General features: G+C 39.8%; 1 protein-coding gene across 1 annotated transcript; it reads left to right on the top strand.

The window, feature by feature from the left end:
• The first annotated feature begins 574 nt into the window (after positions 1–574).
• LOC128596923 (alpha-1,3-mannosyl-glycoprotein 4-beta-N-acetylglucosaminyltransferase C-like) lies at positions 575–20,872 on the top strand. Its single transcript, XM_053606774.1, has 3 exons — positions 575–682; positions 2,017–2,173; positions 19,737–20,872. The coding sequence occupies exons 1-3, from the start codon at positions 575–577 to the stop codon at positions 20,870–20,872; spliced, it is 1,401 nt and encodes a 466-aa protein (XP_053462749.1).
• The last annotated feature ends 1,442 nt before the right edge of the window (positions 20,873–22,314 follow it).

Below are 22,314 nucleotides of genomic sequence, written 5' to 3' on the forward strand. Positions count from 1 at the left end.
AAAGCTCAGGAAATTTAATTAAGCAGGGGTGTCCAGACGAAGAGAAATGGAGGAATGGACAGATAGAGAGCTTTGCAGGTAAGTATAGGGTAGCCCTGGCTGTGAGGGTAAAAGCACTTTGCGTATACTTTTATATTGCTCAAGCATGAGAAATATTAATATATAGTTCTCTTTTGAGGAAAAAAATTTGTTATGGACCCTTAAAAATACCACTAAGAATCCAAAGTTCAATTTTTTTTTTTTTAGCTCAGGCTGGTCTCAAACTCCTGAACTCAAGCAATCACCTACCTCAGCTCTCAGAGTGCTAGGATTACAGGTGTGAGCCCCTATTCCTGGCCCAAAGTTCAGAATTTCTAAATTTGGAAACTATACTTATTTAAAGTAATATCTTTCCATTGCAAGTTATACTGGCAAGAGAGGAATTTAATTTTTTTGTAATTAGAAAAGTTTTTTAACACATGTGTTACCATCAGACGAAAACTTTTCTCCATAGTGTATACACTGAAGACATCTGAGTGTACATCCAAGGATTGCAGATTGGGAGACAGCTCTACAACTTCCTAAACCCAGCACCATGAACGATTTTCTGTGGAGACTTGCCATTATTGCAACAGTGGTGGTTCTCCCAATCTTCTATTTTATTGATGAAAACCCCTTTGATACTGCAAGTTTCCTATCTTTGGTGAGTATCAGAAATTTGGGTTGGGGCAAACTTAAAACCCCTGGACTGAAAGAAAGAAGGTATTATCTAAGTGTCTATTTGGGTGAAAATGTCGCAAATACTATGGACATACAAGGAAAAAGAAAGATAGGAAAGCTTGAGGCATGAACATATCATTTTCCTATGATGAAGACAATAAGGGATGGTAGCATTCTGAAAGAAAGAGGATTCAGACTGGAAAGAATGCTTATTTAATGCCTCAGCACAGGTGGCCCTTCCTTATAGCAACTGATGAGGTAGAAATTTTTCTTCTTGGGCTGGGCATGGCGGCTCATGCCTGTAATCCTAGCACTCTGGGAGGCTGAGGCAGGTGGATTGCCTGAGTTTATGAGTTCGAGACCATCCTGAGCCAGAGCAAGACCTTATCTCTAAAAAAAAAAAAAAAAAAGCCAGGTGGGCAGTACCTGTACTCAAAGGAGTAGGGCGCCGGCCCCATACGCCGGAGGTGGCGGGTTCAAACCCAGCCCCAGCCAGAAACTGAAAAAAAAAAAAAAAAAAAATAGCCAGGTGCCTGTAGTTCCAACTGCTTGGGAGGCTGAGGCAAGAGAATCACTTGAACCCAAGAGTTTGAAGTTGCTGTGAACTATGACACCATGTCACTCTACCGAGGGTGACAAAATAAGACTCTGTCTCAAAAAAAAAGAAAGAAAGAAAGAAAGAAAGAAATCTTCTTGTTTTATGTTTTCCATTTTAGAAAATTTCCGTGGTGTTCAAAGTTATACATTTTCCTCCATTTTATGTATTAGGATCCTGAACCTCAGAGCAGTTGAGTCATTTCTCCAAGTCAAGACAAATTCTAAGGAGTAGAGAAAATTCCAGCAGAGTCCAGAAAAAGCAAAGAAAAGAGACTGGTGGTGAATGAATTTGGTAGGGTAGAACACCACCAGTGGGAAAGACTTTAGATCAGGGCACGGGGAGGGTATTTCCTGGCCTTCAGTATCTTTCACATCTAACAGGTGCCACACCCGTCATGAGATTAGGTGACCCATAGCAGTAAGTATGAGTGAAGAATGGCATAGACTGACATCATCTCGTTCCCTGAATATTACTCGGGGTAGAGAAATCCCAACTCCCTTTACCCCAGGATCTATAATCTATATAAAAACCCGTAGAGTAGAACTTTTTCAGAAGATAAGGAAGAAACTTGAATTGAGCTTGAGCAACCTCCCCTCTACCCTGGAGACAATTTTGTTACATTATGGAAAGGGGGATCCAACTCTTTTTTTTAGAGATAAGATCCAGCTATTATTTTCAAAGGGAAGGAATCATAGAACTGAAACTTGCCCTTTTGTCAGAAGGAAAAGAAGATGGTAGCTTGGCAGAGAGCCCGGATTCAGACCAGCACTCATAGAACAAACCACCTGAAAGCCTTCAAAGATATGCAAAGAAATTCAGAACCACTCAAAACTGTGAACTCCCGTATCTTGATTGGAGCCCTTCCTGTGGAAAGAAGTGAGTATCCACCCAGGATGTAGATCATCCAGGTCAGCCCAGAGTAGAGAGGGAAGTCGGGTGGAAAGGAAAGGGAACAGATACCTGGGGAAGAAGGCAGGAATGCAGACATGAAGAATCAGGCCTGTGTAGACCACAATGAATAGTATTGCTGAGTTCATTAATGTCCCATTCCATCTTCTGATGAAACTAGGGAGATGATGGAAAAATACAGAAGGAAACTATGGGAAGAGAAACTGACTAACGAGGAAAGAGTTGAGAGGTGCAACACAGAGTCTTGAGTGAATGGTGTACTTGGATTCCCTGGATGTCTAGAGATCATCTAATGCCTTGCCACTCAAGGTGTGGTCATGGACAGAGATCAGCAACATCTAGGAGCTTGTTAGAAATGCAAATCCCTAGGCCTACCCTAGATCCACAGAATCAGAATTTTCATATTAACCCAATCCTCAGGTGACTGGTGTGCACATTAAAGCCTGAGAAGTATAGTTTAGTTGATCTGCAGTACAAGAGATGATTCTGGTGAGCGCCACCTGTGGCTCAGTGGGTAGGGCGCTGGCCCCATATACCAAGGGTGGCAGGTTCAAACCTGGCCCCGGCCAAACTGCAACAAAAAAATAGCCAGGCATTGTGGCGGGCACCTGTAGTCCCAGCTATTCAGGAGGCTGAGAAAAAAGAATCACCTAAGCCCAGGAGTTGGAGGTTGCTGTGAGCTGTGATGCCATGGCACTCTACCAAGAGCAATAATGTGAGACTCTGTCTCTAAGAAAAGAGAGAGAGATGATTTGGGCATCTCCTGTGGCTCAAAGGAGTAGGGAGCCAGCCCCATATACTGGAGGTGGTGAGTTCAAACCCAGCCCCGGCCAAAAACTGCAAAAAAATAAAACAATAAAAAAAGAGATGATTCTGGAGAGCAAAGCCAGGACTATAAAAAGTTTGCATAAAACCAGCAAAATTGGTTATAATGCTCTTTATGCACTCCATATGATAAAGATTTCCATTGAATATGTTGTAAAAGTATGACTGTGTAAAGGGGAAAGCTAAAGTTTCTTTTTGCCCCTCATGTCTTTTTTTTTTTTTTTTTCAGATGGATATGAGGGTACAAATGTTTAGGTTACATTGTGTTCAATCCTATTTTTTTTTTTGTGGTTTTTGGCTGGGGCTGTGTTTGAACCCTCCACCTCCGGCATATGGGACCGGCGCCCTATTCCTTGAGCCACAGGCGCTGCCCTGTGTTCAATTCTAATATAAGGTTCAAGTTGCAGTTGAGACCTTCACCCAGGAGGCGTGCTGAACACCCTCACATTGTGCACATTAGATGAGATCCCTCCAATTCTCTCTGTCCTCTCTCCTCCCCCTTGCTAGGCTATACTTGTGCTTTTCTTTCCTGTGGGTCTGTAGTTGTTTATACATTGGTTTCATATTAGTATTGAGTACAATGGATACTTTTTTCCCCCATTCTTGTGATACGTTACTATTTTTTTTTTTTTTGAGACAGGGTCTCGCTATGTTGCCGTCGGTAGAGTGCTGTGGTATCACAGCTCACAGCAACCTCAAACACTGGGCTTAAATGATTCTCTTGCCTCAGCCTCCCAAGTAGTTGGGACTATGGGTGCCCACCATAATGCCCCGCTATTTTTTTTGTTGTAGTTGTCATTATCGTTTAGGACGCCCAGGCCAGGTTTGAACCTACCAGCCCCGATGCAAGTGGCCGGCACCCTAACTACTGAGCTATGGGTGCCAAACCTATATATATATTTAAAGGTCATTTTTATTCTGTGAACTTCCTACTCATATCCTTTGGTCATATTCTATTAGAGTGATTACTTTTTTGGTTGAATTATACGAAATCTTTTGAATTATAAACATTTATTATTTGTTAAATATGTTGTCTGCTGCTTATTTTTTGTTCATGAGTATTTTGTCATATGTTTTAAAATCTCATATAATTGAATCTGCACAGGATTTTTATGGCTTCTGGGTTCTATGTCTTGTTTAAGGGGAAAAATTTCCCTATTACAAGATTATTTCTGGAAAACTTTCACTGCATGTTCCTCTAATAGTCTATGGTTTTGCTTTTTCAGGTATAAACATTTTACATAGATGAAATTTATTTTTAAATAACGTGTGACCTAGATAATTAACTGTATTTAAAATTGAATAACCTATGATCTCACTTCCATTCATTAAATACTCCGTCTTTCCACCATACATACACAAAAACTGATAAGAAATGCTCCCCTTGTCATAGAAGTTCCCACATAGACACATACACACGTTTGTTTCTGGAAACCATTTTGTTTCATTGACTTTTTAAAATGTACCTTGTACCATTCCTTATGATTCAAGCTTCTATTGCTTTATTGTATATGCTTTTAGATTAAGCTTCCCTCCCCCAGTTATTACTATACTCTTTCAAATTTTTGTCTAGTCTATTTTTTTCCTAGGGGAATTTTTTAATTAGCTTATTAAACTCCATGAATAGATACTCTCTATTGGAATTACATTAAATGTATAGATGAACTTGCAGTTAGTTGATATCTTTATAATACTGATCATATCATCCAAAAATCTATTATGTCTCTGCATGAATTCAGCTTCACGAAAGCCTTGTTTTCTTTCAAGGTTCTTTCAGATTTCTGGCTAGCTGTATTCCTCCGTATATTTATTGTGTGGCTTTATTTTCCACTACATCTGACAACCAGGCATTGTAAGTTTGAAGGAATCCTAATGCTATGTGTGTGTTGATCTTATAAATATTATCTTAGTGAACTCTTTTATCGGTTCACATAGATCAGCAGCAGATTCTCTTGACTAATTTGAGTACATCTTCATGTTATTTGCAAATAGTGACATTTTGTCTCTTTTCCATTTTCTCTCTCATTCTTAGATGATTTCATTGACCATTATTAGTAAAAGCAAGCATCTCTGTCTTACTCCTCACTTCAGTGAGAATGCTTCCATAACATTTCATCATTAGTTATAATGTTTCCTATAGTTTTTAATTTATATGTGTCAAGGAATAAACAAAGTTCTCTGCTATATTTTAGGTTTATAATACATTAAAAGCATTTTTATCTTAACCTCTTTGGAGAGAATACAGTAGGAAAACTGCAGCCTCAAACAATGGAAATCTTGCCGAACTTTTTATAAAGTACGTAGAGTTTAGCTTGAAGCGGATATAGCAGTCAAAGTTTAACCAAAGAAATAGAACGAGTAGGAGATATACCAAGAGATTTATTGCAAGGAATTGGTTTACGTAATTGTGGAAGTTGTTAAGGCAAGTCCAAAGTCCAAAGGTAGGCTATCAAGAAAGGTAAATTGGAATTCTAGGGCCAGAATGGAAGCTGCTATTCGCGAGTGGAATTTCTTCTTCTTCAGAGAAGCCTCAGTTGTGCTTTTGAAGGTCTTTTGCCTGATTGCATCGGGCCCTCCCAGATTATCTAGAATAATCTACCTTACTTAAAAGAAACTGATTATGGACTTTAATCCCATCCACAAAGTATCTTCATGGCAGTGATTTTCAACCAGTATGCGGTGAGAGGATATTAGGTGTGCCATGAAAACTGTTAAAGATCATTAATTAAATTATTTTCAAAAGAAGTTCAAACAGGGGGCGGCGCCTGTGGCTCAGTGAGCTGGGCGCCAGCCCCATATGCTGAGGGTGGCGGGTTCAAACCCAGCCCCGACCAAACTGCAACAAAAAAATAGCCGGGTGCTGTGGCGGGCGCCTGTGGTCCCAGCTACTCGGGAGGCTGAGGCAGGAGAATCGCCTAAGCCCAGGAGTTGGAGGTTGCTGTGAGCTGTGTGATGCCACGACACTCTACAGAGGGCAATAAAGTGAAACTCTGTCTCTACAAAAAAAAAAAAAAAGAAGTTCAAACAAATTTTAAAAAGTTCAACACAGAGCAAGGGTATATATCAAAATTAAAACCTCTTTAAACTGATTATACAAGTATATCATTGTTATAATAGATAAACACCTGCTTATTTCTAAACTGGGTGGAGTATAGCCTTGAAAAATAAGATTTTGCAACACGTCTATAGATGGCGTGATTTAATAAGGATTTGCGAATAAACACAGCTATATGGCAATCAACCCAAGTGAATGAAGCCTTAAGTTTCAGCAATCCCTCATTTTGAGACAGAGCCTCCAGCCATCACCCTGGGTAGAATGCCATGGCATCACAGCTCACAACAACCTTCAACTCCTGGGCTTACGCAATTCTCTTGCCTCAGCCTCCCAAGTAGCTGGGACTACAGGTGCCACCACAATGCCTGGCTATTTTTTGGTTGTAGTTGACACCATGGCACTCTACCCAGGGCTGCAGAGTGAGACTCGGTCTCAAAATTAAATAATAAAATAAATTTGCAATCCAGACAATTGAAGCAACACCAAAAATGCATTACTGGGATCTGATTAAACTAAAAAGCTTTTGCAAAGCCAAGAGCACAGTAAGTAAAGCAAACAGACAATCTTCAGAATGTGAGAAGATTTTTACAGGTTATGCTTCCAACAAGGGTCTGATAACTAGAATCTACAGAGAACTCAAGCTAATCAATAAGAAAGGAATAAATAATCCCATTTCTATGTGGGCAAGAGACTTGAACAGAAACTTCTCTGATGAAGACAGGTGCATGGCCTACAAACACATGAAAAAATGCTCGGCATCCTTAATCATCAGAGAAATGCAAATCAAAACCACTCTGAGATATCATCTAACTCCAGTAAGATTAGCTCGCATCACAAAATCCCAAAATCACAGATATTGGCATGGATGCGGAGGGAAGGGAATGCTTCTACACCTCTGCCCATCGACCCATGAATGCACTAACAATTGTGGTATATGTACACCATGGAATACTATGCATAAAAAGATGGAGATTTCACATCTTTTGTTTACCTGGGATGGAGCTGAAACATATTCTTCTTAGTAAAGTATCTCAAGAATGGAGAAAAAAGTATGCAATGTACTCAATACAACTATGAAATCAATACATAATCACCTACACACTCATATGAATGGCAAAACATAACTATAGTCCAGAAAGTAGAAGGGAAGAGGAAAAGGAGGGGAGGGAAGGGGGGATATAGGAGGAGGGAGGGTATTTGGGGGGACCTCACCTAATGTGCATGATGCAATGGTACATTTCAAAACTATTAAGAATTGAGTATATAGCCGGGCGTTGTGGCGGGCGCCTGTAGTCCCAGCTGCTCGGGAGGCTGAGGCAAGAGAATCGCTTAAGCCCAGGAGTTGGAGGTTGCTGTGAGCTGTGTGAGGCCATGGCACTCTACTGAGGGCCATAAAGTGAGACCCTGTCTCTACAAAAAAAAAAAAAAAAAAAAAAAGAATTGAGTATAATTGTGATGGATGTGTTACTTAGTTCAATGTAAGCATTTTACATTGTAAAATTGTATATTGAAGCAGTACCCTGAACCCCATAAATGCATCAGCGTACAAAATATATGATTTAATAAAAATAATAATAAGAAAAAGAAAAGCTTTGTATACTTTTTCAAGTCACTTAAATGTATTTAAATAATGCTGTAATTATTTATTTTTCAAATATTTGATTTTTACCTTGAAAACATCTTAGTTTGGCTTTTGTTTCGTTTTGATGGGATGGAAAATCTTTGACTTTCTTTGAAGTTCACTTAATTATCCTTTAATTTATTCAGGTATTTACCTCTTCTTCCAACAATTTTGATAACTTACATTTTCTTAAAACATCACCCATTTTTGTTATGTTTTCAAACATGTCGTAGATATGTCATTGGTACTCATAATTTTTAAATGTTGTATGCAATATTTAAGACATACCAAAAGGTTTTAAAAATTCTATAAACACTCAACTTAAGAAATAAAATTATACCAAGATAACTGAAGCTCTACTCTGTATTCCTGTCCCATCAATCAATCACCCTTTCATTCTCCTGCCCCACATACTGAAGACTTTTTAAATGGCTTGGTTATACTCCTATCGTCTACATCCTTGCCGCCTGTTAGGATCATCGGATTTTTCAACTTTTGTAATTCCTTAGCTCTAATTTTCTGGACTCTGATTACCAATATGGTTGAGCACCTGTCCATTTTCATGTGTCTATTGGTCATTTATGTTTCGTATTTTGTAACATGCCAATTCATAAATGTTTCTATTTTTCTAATGATTAGTTTGTACTTACAGTATTTCTAAAATCTTCATTCCTATAGCTATGATGCATTTTCATTCCTAATATTATTTGTATTTTCTCCCTTTTTAACAATAGGCTTAGTTTTATTTATTTATTGTTAATTTATTTTTATCTATTTATTTATTTATTTATTTATTTTTGGAAACTGAGTCTCACTATGTCACCCTCAATTGAGTGCAATGACATCATAGCTCACAGCAACCTCAAACTCTTGGGCTTAAGTGATTCTCTTGCCTCAGCCTCCCAAGTAGCTGGGACTACAGGCGTCTGCCACAATGCCTGGCTATTTTTTGTTGCAGTTGTCATTATTGTTTAGCTGGCTCAGGCCGGGTTGGAACCTACCAGCCTGTGTGTATGTGGCTGGCACTGTAACCACTATGCTACATGCTCAGAGCCAGGTTTCATTGATTAATATTTTCTAACAACCGCCTTTTGTTGAGCTTCTACACTTTTTTTAATTTGTTGTGTTTAATTACATTTTGCTTTTGTCTTCTTAATTTCACACTCTGCTTTCCTTACTTTTATTTTTGCTTTAGTTCCTTTGATTGTTTTCTCATTTCTTTATTTTCTGTATTGTTTTCTAGTAACTACATGGAAAGAGATTACTTCTCCTTTAAGTCCCACATTAACCACATCCCAGAGGTCTTGTCTACAATGTTCTCACTCCCATATATTTCTAGGTAGCTGGTATTTTTCATTTTGATTTCTTCTTAATCCAAGAGATGTTTAGAACAGTAATTTTTTTTTGCTTCCAAAGGGCTACTTTTAGTTAGACTTTCATGATTAGTTTTAGTTTTATTGCATTTTAATCAAAGAATATGACCTATATAATTGCTATCTTCAGGACAACTAAAATCACAATTGCCTTCATGTCCTACTAGATAGTCTATTTTTTTTAACATTTGAGGATGTTCTAATGAGCAACGTGCACACCTGTTCATGAATACACACAAAGAATTTTGTTGTGTTATTCAAAATTCTGTTTCTTAGGTTGGCGCATGTAGCTCAAGCAGCTAATGCACCAGCCGCATACACCACAGCTGGCGGGTTCGAATCCAGCCTGGGCCCGCCAAACAACAATGACAAAACTACTACCAAAAAATAGCCAGGCATTGTGGCAGGCGCCTATAGTCCCAGCTCCTTGGGAAGCTGAGACAAGAGAATCACTTAAGCCCAGGAGTTGGAGGTTGCTGTGAGCTGTGATGCCATGGCACTCCACCCAGGGCAACAGCTTGAGGCTCTGTCTCAAAAAAAAAAAAAAAAAAGAATTCTCAATGAAGAGAAACTGCTTTTTCCTTTAAGTTTAAATACACGTTTCACTGAATGTATTTTGAAATATCAGTATGTACTCATGATGCTTTTTGTCTTTTTTTCATTTACATATTTTAGCTCTGTCCATTAGGGCCTAGAAATTTTACACTAGCAATGAGCACCTCTGGTATTTAGATGATAAACTCTAAATGCCATTTTTCACTAAAAAAGATCAGAGATTCTCATAAAAATGAGTGATTACAGGTCCAAGACAGGAAATATCATACCAGATAGCAAGAAAGCTTTTTAAAAGTGACTAAAGTTATATCAAAAAGGCTCAGGATTCAACTTCAAGAGGCTACTTGCCGAAGATGGAACAACATAAGCATCAATGAGAATAAAACTTGAATGGTTGAAAAACATAAAATCCATGAGTTCAGAAGATACAAACAAAAGAGAAAACCTGACATATTTTGTAACCATTTAAGAATGCTAGGGGAGGTGGAGCAAGATGGCGGCCGAGTAATAGCTTCCCTGCAACTAGGCATGGTGAGTCTGGGGAGATAAGACTCCAGGCATCTCTGGCTGGTGGGATCTGCCTATGATCATCCCTTTGAGGATACAGGGAGTCAGCAAGGGACTTCTGGACCCCAAGAGGAGGACAAAAACAGTGGAAACTGGCAAGTGGTTGCGTGTGTTCAATCGACCTAATCCCGCCGACAGCTGTGAGTACAAGCAGCGGTGAGACTACAAACCAGAGAAGCTTTACCTGTGAACTGTTTTGGGGTTTTTGGACATGGCACTCAGTTGAACTGCCTTGGGGAGAGCTTGAGCAGGAGTGCGGAGAACTTTGGGCATTGTCTGGGGCCCCAGACTGAGCCACTGAGCTGGATGGAGCTAATAGTGTTCAGCTGTGGGCTGCAGGGAGCCATTGTGAGAGAACTGCCCTGGCAAGCTCCGCCCTCAGGGTCACAGAGCAAGGATCCAGCAGGAGCTAGTAACCTCACTGAGCAGCCTAAAAGCGGGGACTGAGCTGCCTTACAGCCTTAACCCTAAGGGGCAGACTGAGACCGGTTTTGGCATACTAGACCCTCGGGCTTTTGCCCTGGGTAGAGTGCCGTGGAGTCACAGCTCATAGCAACCTCAAACTCCTGAGCTTGGCACCACCTGGACCTCCCTAAGAGCTGCGCCAAGACCCCCGAAACGCGATCTGCGCCCGCCGGGCCTCCGCATGCCCTGACCAGGAACTGCGGGAGCTGCGCAACCCTGCGTCCTCCCTGCTGTACCCTCCTGGCCTCCACACCGGCCCACTGGTCTGGCCAGGGACTCTGGTAGCCACGTGCCTTCTGGAGCCCTCCCTGCCTCTGCGCAGAGCCCTTCTCTTGGCCAGAGACTGCTGGAGCCTTGGGCTCTCTTTGCCAAAGTCACTGGGTGCCAGGCACTCCCAGAACCGTGCACACCACCTCCCACCCTGTTGCTGGATCCAGGTGTGTCACACTCCAGAGCTGCTTCCACAACCAGAAATCCCTGGCTGGGGCAGCCCCAGAGGAACCACACAGGGTCACTCCCTACAAAGATCCAGCAACAATAGAGTGATCCCACTGGGGTCTAATCTTGGAGAGACACCTCCCCAACTCTGAGGATGGCCAGAGGCAATGGCGAAAAACAATCATCAGGCAAAATCAACAGAAAAACTCTGGCAATATGAATAATCAGAGTAGATCAACTCCCCCAAGGATCAATGGGGGAGACACAGCACAAGGTCCCATGCACAAACAAATAGCTGAGATGTCAGAAATCGAATTCAGAATCTGGATAGCAAATAAGATCGAATTAGAATTCCAAGCAGTAACCCAAAAGATATTTCAAGAATTCAACGAATTCAAAGACCAAATGACCAAAGACAATGTCATTCTACACATTGAGACAAGAAGTTGCAGCCCTCAAAGATCTGAGAAACACAGTAGAATCCCTCAGTAACAGAATGGAGCAAGCAGAAGAAAAGATTTCTGACATTGAAGACAAAGCTTTCAAACGCTCCCAAACCCTCAAAGAGGAAGAGAAATGGAGGCAAAAAACAGATCACTCTCTCAGAGAGCTCTGGGATAATTAGAAGAAAACTAATATTCATCTTTTAGGGATCCCCAAAAGCGACAAAGTGGCTTCACAAGGCACAGAGTCTCTTCTCCATGAGATTATGAAGGAGAACTTTACAGACATACCAAGAGATTCTGAAATTCAGATAGCACACAGTTTCAGAACTCCAGCATGACTCAACCCAAATAAGACATCCCCCAGACACATCATAATCAATTTCACTAAAGTTAATATGAAGGAGAAAATTCTGAAAGCAGCCAGACAAAAGAAAACCATCACCTACAAAGGCAAGAATATTAGAATAACTGCAAATCTCTCTGCTGAAACCTTTCAAGCTAGAAGAGGATGGTCATTGACCTTTAATGTCCTAAAACAAAATAACTTTCAACCCAGGATCCTGTAACCAGCTAAACTGAGTTTCATTTATGACGGAGAAATTAAATACTTCAATGACATTCACATGTTGAAGACATTTGCCATTACTAAACCAGCTCTCCAGGATATTCTCAGACCTATCCTTCATAAAGACCAGCATAATCCCCCACCACAAAAGTAAACCCACCCAGAAAATTTTGATCGAATTCCAACTTCCACAGTCGCAAAAGGATTAAAAATGTCCACCGGAATCTCGAAAGGCTTATCAATATTCTCAATTAATGTGAATGGTTTAAATTGTCCTCTAAAGAGGCACAGGTTGACTGGTTACAAAAACTCAAGCCAGATATCTGCTGCATACAAGAATTGCATCTTACATTAAAAGACAAATATAGACTCAAGGTGAAGGGATGGTCATCTATACTCCAGGCAAATGGAAAGCAGAAAAAAGCAGGCATTGCAATCTTATTTGCAGATGCAATAGGCTTTAAACCAACTGAAATAAGGAAGGATAAGGATGGCCACTTCATATTTGTTAAAGGTAATACTCAATATGATGAGATTTCAATTATTAATATTTATGCACCCAACCACAACGCACCTCAATTTATAAGAGAAATTCTAACAGACATGAGCAACTTGATTTCCTCCAGTTCCATAGTAGTTGGAGATTTTAACACCCCTTTAGCAGTGCTGGATAGATCCTCCAAAAAGAAGTGAAGCAAAGAAATTTTTTATTTAAACTTAACCATTCAACATCTGGACTTAACAGACATCTACAGAACATTTCATCCCAACAAAACTGAGTACACATTCTTCTCATCAGCCCACGGAACATACTCCAAAATCAACCACATCCTAGTCCACAAATCTAACCTCAGCAAATTTAAAAAAATAGAAATTATTCCTTACATCTTCTCAGACCATCACGGAATGAAAGTTGAACTCAATAACAACAGGAGCATGCATACCCATACAAGAACATGGAAGCTAAACAACCTTGTGCTGAAGGATAGATGGGTTACAGACAAGATTAAGAAGGAAATCACCAAATTTTTGGAATAAAACAACAATCAAGACACAAATTATCAGAACCTCTGGGATACTGCAAAGGCAGTCTTAAGAGGTAAATTTATAGCACTGCAAGCCTTCCTCATGAAAATGGAAAAAGAGGAAGTTAATAACTTAATGGGCCATCTCAAGCAACTGGAGAAGGAAGAACACTCCAACCCCAAACCCAGCAGAAGAAAAGAAATAACCAAAATCAGACCAGAATTAAATGAAATTGAAAACAAAAGAATTATACAACAGATTAATAAATCCAAAAGTTGGTTTTTTGAAAAGATCAATAAAATAAATAAACCTTTGGCCAACCTAACCAGGAAAAAAAGACTAAAATCTCTAATTTCATCAATCAGAAATGGTAATGATGAAATAACAACAGACCCCTCAGAAATTCAAAAAATCCTTAACGAAAACTACAAGAAACTCTACTCTCAGAAATATGAAATTCTCAAAAAAATCAACCAATATCTGGAAGTACGCCACCTACCAAGACTTAGCCAGAACGAAGTGGAAATGTTGAACAGGCCTATATCAAGTTCTGAAATAGCATCAACTATACAAAATCTCCCTAAAAAGAAAAGCTCTCTTAGTAAAGCATCACAAAAATGGAGAAGCACGAATCCTATGTACTCAATCTTGATATGAGGACAATTAATGACAATTAAGGTTATGGGGGGGGAAGCAGAAAGAGGGATGGAGGGAGGAGGGTGGGGCCTTAGTGTGTGTCACATTTTATGGGGACAAGACATGATTGCAAGAGGGACTTTACCTAACAATTGCAATCAGTGTAACTGGCTTATTGTACCCTCAATGAATCCCCAACAATAAAAAATAAAAATAAAAAAAAAAAAAGAAAAGCTCAGGACCAGATGGCTTTATGTCAGAATTCTACCAAACTTTTAAAGAAAAAACTAGTACCTATACTACTCAACCTCTTGCAAATATAGAAAAAGAAGGAATATTACCCAACACATTCTATGAAGCAAACATCACCTTGATCCCCAAACCAGGGAAAGACCCAACAAGAAAAGAAAATTATTGACCAATATCACTAATGAATATTGATGCTAAAATACTTGATAATATCCTAACAAACAGAATCCAACAACACATCAAAAAAATTATACACCATGACCAAGTGGGATTTATCCCAGGGTCTCAAGGCTGGTTCAATATACGTAAATCTATAAATGTAATTCAGCACATAAACAAACTTAAAAATAAGGACCATATGACTCTTTCAATTGATGCAGAAAAAGCTTTCGATACTATCCAGCATTCCCTCATGATCAGAACACTTAAGAAAATTGGTATAGAAGGGACATTTCTTAAACTAATAGCAAAGCAAACCCACAGCAAACCCACAGCCAATATCATATTGAATAGAGTTAAATTAAATCATTTTCACTTAGATCAGGAACCAGGCAAGGTTGCCCATTGTCTCCATTGCTCTTTAACATTGTGATGGAAGTTTTAGCCATTGCAATTAGGGAAGAAAAGGCGATCAAGGGTATCCACATAGGGTCAGAAGAGATCAAACTTTCACTCTTCACAGATGATATGATCGTATATCTGGAAAACACTAGGGATTCTACTACAAAACTTTTAGAAGTGATCAAGGAATACAGCAATGTCTCAGGCTACAAAATCAACACTCATAAATCTGTAGCCTTTATATATACCAACAATAACCAAGCCAAAAAAACAGACAAGGACTCTATTCCTTTCACAGTAGTGCCAAAGAAGATGAAATATTTGGGAGTATGCCTACCGAAGGACGTGAAAAATCTCTACAAAGAGAACTATGAAACTTTAAGAAAAGTAATAGCTGAAGATGTTAACAAATGGAAAAACATACCATGCTCATGGCTGGGAAGAATCAACGTTGTTAAAATGTCTATACTACCCAAAGCAATATATAATTTTAATGCAATTCCTATTAAAGCTCCATTGTCATATTTTAAAGATCTTGAAAAAATAATACTTCGTTTTATATGGAATCAGAAAAAAACCTCGAATAGCCAAAACTCAGCAATAAAAACACAGCAGGAGGAATCACACTACCAGACCTGAGACTGTACTATAAATCGATAATGATCAAAACAGCATGGTATTGGCACAAAAACAGAGAAGTAGATGTCTGGAATAGAATAGAGAACCAAAAGATGAATCCAGCTACTTACCGTTATTTGATCTTTGACAAGCCAATTAAAAACATTCAGTGGGGAAAAGATTCCCTATTTAACAAATGGTGCTGGGTAAACTGGCTGGCAACCTGTAGAAGATTGAAACTAGACCCACACCTTTCACCATTAACTAAGATAGACTCTCACTGGATAAAAGATTTAAACTTAAGACATGAAACTATAAAAATACTTCAAGAAAGTGCAGGGAAAACTCTTGAAGGAATCGGCTTGGGTGAATATTTTATGAGGAGGACTCCCCAGGCAATTGAAGCAGTATCAAAAATACATTAGTGGGACCTGATCGAACTAAAAAGCTTCTGTACAGCCAAGAACATAGTAAGTAAAGCAAGTATAGACAGCCCTCAGAATGGGAGAAAATAATTTGCAGGTTATACCTCCAATAAAGGTCTAATAACCAGAATCCACAGAGACCTCAAATGTATTAGCAAGAAAAGAACATGTGACCTCATCTCAGGGTGGGCAAGGGACTTGAAGAGAAACTTCTCTAAAGAAGACAGACGCACGATCTACAAACACATGAAAAAAAGCTCATCATCTTTAATCATCAGAGAAATGCAAATCAAAACTACTTCGAGATATCACCTAACCCCAGTAAGAGCAACCCACATAACAAAATCCCAAAACCGGAGATGTTGGTGTGGATGTGGAGATAAGGGCACACTTCTACACTGCTGGTGGGAATGCACACTAATACATTCCTTCTGGAAGGATGTTTGGAGAATACTTAGAGACCTAAAAATAGACCTGCCATTTGATCCTATAATTCCTTTACTAGGTTTATACCCAGAAGACCAAAAATCACAATATAACAAAGACATCTGTACCAGAATGTTTATTGCAGCCCAATTCATAATTGCTAAGTCATGGAAAAAGCCCAAGTGCCCATCGACCCACAAATGGACTAGCAAACTGTGGTACATGTACACCATGGAATATTATGCAGCCTTAAAGAAAGAAGGAGACTTTACCTCTTTCATGTTTACATGGATGGAGCTGGAACATATTCTTCTTAGCAAAGTATCTCAGGAATGGAAGAAAAAGTATCCAATGTACTCAGCCCTACTGTGAAGCTAAATTATAGCTTTCACATGAAGGCTATAACCCAACTATAGCACAAGATTATGAGGAAAGGGCCAAGGAAGGGGAAGGGAGGGGGGAGGTTAAGGTGGAGGAAGGGTAATGGATGGGGCCACACCTACGGTGCATCTTACAGTGGGTACAGGCAAAACTTACTAAAGGCAGAATACAAATGTCTACATACAATAACTAAGAAAATGCCATGAAGGCTACGTTGAACAGTTTGATGAGAATATTTCACATTGTATATGAAACCAGCACATTGTACCTCTTGATTGCACTAATGTACACAGCTATAATTTAACAATTAAAAAAAGGAAAAAAAAAACCTCATGACCTTTTATATAAGGGAAATTAGAGGTAAAAGTACTGAATAATTCCTCTCCTGTCCTGGGAAGCTGGGAAAATGGTATCATATACAGTAGAACCTCTGTAAGTTGACCTCGCCCCAAGGAACTGTAACTGGTCAACATACCAGACGGGGTGGTCAACATAAGGAGCTAAGCCTTCTGTACTGATATATACATGTTGTACCTTTGGTCTGTGAAAATTAGATCAACTGAAGGATGTGGTCGATGTAGGGAGATGGTCAACTATGTTGGTTCTACTGTACTGCCTAAATGGGAATGGAGGAGGAAGTTCTGAAGAAATGTGTTGAGTTCTGGTGCCCAAGGGACAGACAAATGGAGATCCTCAATAGACAATAGAATTAACAGGCCTGAAAATTAAAATCTCAAGGAGGTGGCAATAGAAATTCCGGAAAGAGATGGGGCGGCGCCTGTGGCTCAAGGAGTGGGGCTCTGGTCCCATATGCCGGAGGTGGTGGGTTCAAATCCAGCCCCGGCCAAAAACCACAAAAAAAAAAAAAAAAGAAAGAAAGAAATTCCAGAAAGAGCAGCAAACCAAATGGCAACGTTTGAGAAATGGACAAAATAGGGCAACCCAGAAAGCATCCTGTTAGAGCAAGTGGATACCAGTATGGAAAAGAAATAACTTGGCACCATTCTGCATATTGCGTATCTATTTAGTAAAGTTTATATGGATGAAAATTAAATATTAAAAGAATATTGAATGTTGCTAGGGATCCAATTCATTATTTTAAAATCTGATAAAGGGAAACAAGCATTTATCCTGCTTTTCTACATGAACTATACCCCTGGGTAACCAAAGAGTAAAGAGGGAAATTTTCTCTTTATAGGACATTCCAGATAACATATAAAGAAGAAATGCTTGACTTTTTTTTTATTTTTATTGTCGGGGATTCATTGAGGGTACAAGAAACCAGGTGACACTGATTGCATTTGTTAGATAAAGTCCCTCTTACAACTGTGTCTTGCCCCCAAAAGTTATGTCACACACCAAGATCCCACCCCCCTCCCTCCTTCCCTCTCTCTGCTCTTTCTTTCCCCCACCCCTAGAAGGTTTTGACTTATAATATCACCGTATTGCAACTCTTAAAGTATAACAGATCTAGGAATCAAACATCAAAGGCTGCTTACATAATAAAAACAGAAACAACCTGCCATTGTGTGCCTTCAGATGGAAAAACATATCACCAGCACCCATGAAGTATTATTGCCCAAAACTCTAACCTGAACTTGATCAAGTTTCTACATCTGTATTTACTACCAATTCTTGTGATTCATATCAGCCTGTTCTTTTGCCAAAGAATGTGACTTCCCCTCCAATGTGAGTATTGATTTAACATATTGGACATTCTTCAATTCATCGTTTCCTCTGTTAGCTTCTATTTTAGGAATTCTCTTCTGTTATATTGGTGATTCCTGTTTCAGATTTATATTTGAGGATCTAGAATGAATAGTGAACTTCTTTGCTCTAAATAGCCATCCCTGTTTGCCTCTCTGTAAAACTCCGTTGTAATTATGAAAGGTTTTCTTTGCATTCTTATGAACTCATGAATTTTATGTTTTTCAACCGTTGAAATTTTATTCTTGTTGATGCTTACCTTGTCCCATCTTTGGCAAGTAGCCTCTTAAAGTTGAATCCTGAGCCTTTTTGATACAACTATTATTGTATAGAGAGGAGTGACACATGGGATCAGTGAGGGATATGGTAGCTGATCTTCTGGGCAAAGTATACCCCCATCTCTTCTTATAGAGTCCTGAGTCATCTGAGACATGTCACCATTTATCTGTTTTTGACACCCTCTTTCAGTCTGTTCATTTCTGAACTTTACTTCGGGGAGCCGAACATAGAGCTTTATCCTACAGACAAATGCCATAGTTAGCTGTGTTATCTCCTTTCCCACCTCTGTTGCCTGAAGTCCTTGGCTTCAGTTCTGATACTTTCTCCAGCCCTAGAACTCACACAATATGTTCTCTCCTGACAGAACACCCACGTTATTTAGACCAAAAAAAAAAAATCCTTAGGACTTTAGTCTGAGGATGGTTGTTGCCACCACTATCCCACTGGTGGTCACTGGGTCGGTGGTTCTGGACATGGCTCTATAATTAATTATCCAGATGACCATCCCATGGCCTGTTCCTTTTCTTTACATTTGGTGCCTCTGAACTTAGAAGTTTTCTGAGGTTTTTTTGTACAAAGATGCACCCATTCATTTGTTTTCTCTTGTCTTTTGGACTACAGATTCCTCTACTTAATTTCTCTACCAATGATGTTCCGTATTCTCTCTGTCTTCCAAGAATTCTTCAAATATTGTGGTTCTCTCAGGGAAAACTTTTTTTCTTTTTCAGTAGTATTTTGGATGGGAAGGGACATAGATGTAAATGTCTAGTTCGCCATCTTTATCCATTCTCTGACAATAGTCTTCAAATGTGATATTAAAAAAAAAAAAAAAACTCGGCTGGGTGCAGTGTCTCATGCCTGTAATCCTAGCACTCTGTGAAGCAGGGCAGGTGGATCTCCTGAGCTCATAGGTTCGAGACCAGCCTAAGCTAGAGTGAGACCCCATTTTTAAAAATAGCCAGGCATTGTGGTGGGCTCCTATAGTCCCAGCTATTCAGGAGGCTGAGATAAGAGAACTTCTGGAGCCCAAGAGTTTAAGGTTGCTGTGAGCTATGACGCTAGGGCACTCTACCAAGGGTGACAAATTGAGACTCTGTCTCAAAAAAGAAAAAGAAACTCATTTTGTGACAAGACAGTAACTCCTAATATATGATCCCATACTTGGTCCTGGGAGCAGAAAATGTAAAATAACCATGGGAACACATGAAGTTGGAATACGGAAGGGCCTAAGAGGCTATCATAATTCATCCATAACAATTGCTTTCCTCAGTTCTCTCAGTTGACATAGGTCCTCTTTTTTCCCCAATCCTAGAACTGCTGACCATAGGGATTTCCTCAGTGAGGCGCCGCAAAGAGAGCTACCTTTTGGATACCCTGCAATCTCTCTTCTTTGCTTCTTCCCCATCAGAGCAAAAGCACTTCACTGTTCTGGTGCACCTGGCAGATCCTGACCCCAAGTGGTGTGGTCGAATGACCTCTAACATCGCAACTCTCTTTAAATCATATGTCCAGGCCAGACAGCTAGTAGTGATCAATACTCCTCTTAAAAGCTACCTTCCCTTGAAAGGACTCAAGAAACACTTTAAAGACACCTCTGCCTATGTCGTCTTTCGCTCCAAGCAGAACATGGATTATGCCTTCCTCATGAACTTTGCTACCAACCAATCTGATTATTTCCTGATGATGGAAGATGATGTGAAATGTACCCCAGGATTCGTCACCCAGATTGCTTCTATATTGTCTGCCTGGGAGTGGAGATCTTGGGTGACTCTGGAGTTCTCTCAGCTGGGCTTCACTGGAAAACTCTTTCATACTAGAGACCTCCCCTGCTTTGTTCATTTCCTTCTCATCTTCTACCAACAAATGCCCTGCGACTATCTTCTCTCCCATTTCCGTGACCTTCTCATGCAGAAAGAACCAATCCAGTTCTTCCCCTCCCTCTTCCAGCACATGGGCAAGTACTCTTCCTTTAAAGGCAAATTCAATAGCCTCAAAGATAAGGGATTTGTGGAAAACAACATTGGCTTTCCCAGTAACCCTACTGCCACCATTTACACTAACCTGAATGTTACCAATGGCTCTGTTCTCATGAATGCCTATAACTCAGATAAGAATTTCTTTTATATCAAGGAGGCCAGGGTTGGAAGCCATCTGACTGTGGTTTTAAACATATCTGCTGTAGTGTTTCGAGTTCAAGTGCTGACTGGCTCTGAACTAAAAATGGAGAATCAGTTGAATGAGGGGCAAGTAGAACTGGGCTATGACGCTACTAATAGGATCAATGACTGTGATGACTATACTCTGGTGGGGTTCCTAGTGAATGGCACCCTGGATAAGCACATATTGTCTGAAAAGTCTGGGAAAAAGGTGAAGTGTGTGAGATTGCTTGTAACAGCCACTCTACCCTCTGGATTAATAGTCAGGCACATCAACCTCTGGATTAAGTGAACTTTAAGCAATACATAGAGAAGCCATTGGAAGTTCTTGGTATGGTCAGGGTGGAGGTAAAGTCTACAGAGGTAACAAAACATTAAAGTCTTGAAATTGGTTGGGCACATCTCTTTTCTGGATCCTTTCAGAATTTTCAGTACAGAAGACACAGAATGTTGAAAGGCAGAGTGAAGGTAATATCCTCTTTGCGGTAGTCATGGGTGGGAGGCAGGGACTTTTTAAGACCTCTGGTTTTCTGTGCAAAAGGGTCTACCATCCAAATTTCTTTCCTTGGATCATAACCAGACTTCTAAAAATAACAGTAACATGTATGTAAGACTAACTGATGCTCATATCACAAGATTCTAACAGTGCATGAAAGAAGACAAAGGATCCTTCCACCAGCCAGTAAGTAATACTTCCACTTTAAATTTAGATAGTAAATTTAAAAGTATTGTATCCCATGTTGAGGGATGACATCAGAGAGTAGAGCCACCATTTGACACCTGAAAGATACAGGGGTTGTGGTCTCCGTCATACATCAGTTTCATTCACTAGTCTGACCTCTGCAGAAAACAGATAGATCCTGAGCAAAGACCATAGACTACCACAAACTCATTCAATTAGTAGCCTTGATCCCAGCTGCTGCACAAGACATGGTATCATTGCTAAAGCATTTTAATAAGCCCTTGGGTTTATAATATGTAGCCACTGACTTGGCAAGCGCATTCTTCTCAATTCTGATTGAAAAAAAGATTGAAAATGGTTCACATTTATGTGAGATGACAATATTTATTCATATTTTTGCCCCAGAACTATGTTAACTTTTTTCCCCTCTGTCATAATACAGTCCAAAGAGATTTAGACTGCCTAGACACCTCATAAAACATCGTATCTATTACCTTGATGACATCATACTGCTTAGGCAGGACAAGCAAGAAGTGTCTTAGTTACTGGAGGATGTGGTCAGAGGGTGAGAGATAAACCCTACAAATATTTAGGAACTATTACACTTGACAGAAGTTTTTAGGAGTCCAGAATAAAGGGGAAATGTTGCATTTTGCATCTTCTACCATGACAAAGGAAGCACAGTACCTTGTAGGCTTCCTTGGGTTCTGGAGGCAACTCTTTTCACACCTAGGAATACTGCTCCAGCTATTTTACTGGGTGATGCTGAAAGCTGCCAGTTTAAAGTGGCCCCTGGGGCAAGAAAGGGCTTTACAGCAGACCCAGACTGCAGGCCAAGAGGCTTTGACACTTGAGCCACATGATCCAGCAGACTCTATGGTGTCAGACATTATAATGATAAGAAGGAAATGCAGGGTATGAATGTATGACAAGCAGCAGTGGGAGAATCACAACTCAGCCTGCTGGGATTCTGGAGCAAAGCCATGCCATCTGCAATAGAATATTATAGGCTTTTTGACATGTAATTGAACCCTGGTAGATACAAAATGCTT

The sequence above is a fragment of the Nycticebus coucang genome, chromosome 10 (genome assembly GCF_027406575.1).
Source record: "Nycticebus coucang isolate mNycCou1 chromosome 10, mNycCou1.pri, whole genome shotgun sequence".
NCBI classification, from domain to species: domain Eukaryota; kingdom Metazoa; phylum Chordata; class Mammalia; order Primates; family Lorisidae; genus Nycticebus; species Nycticebus coucang.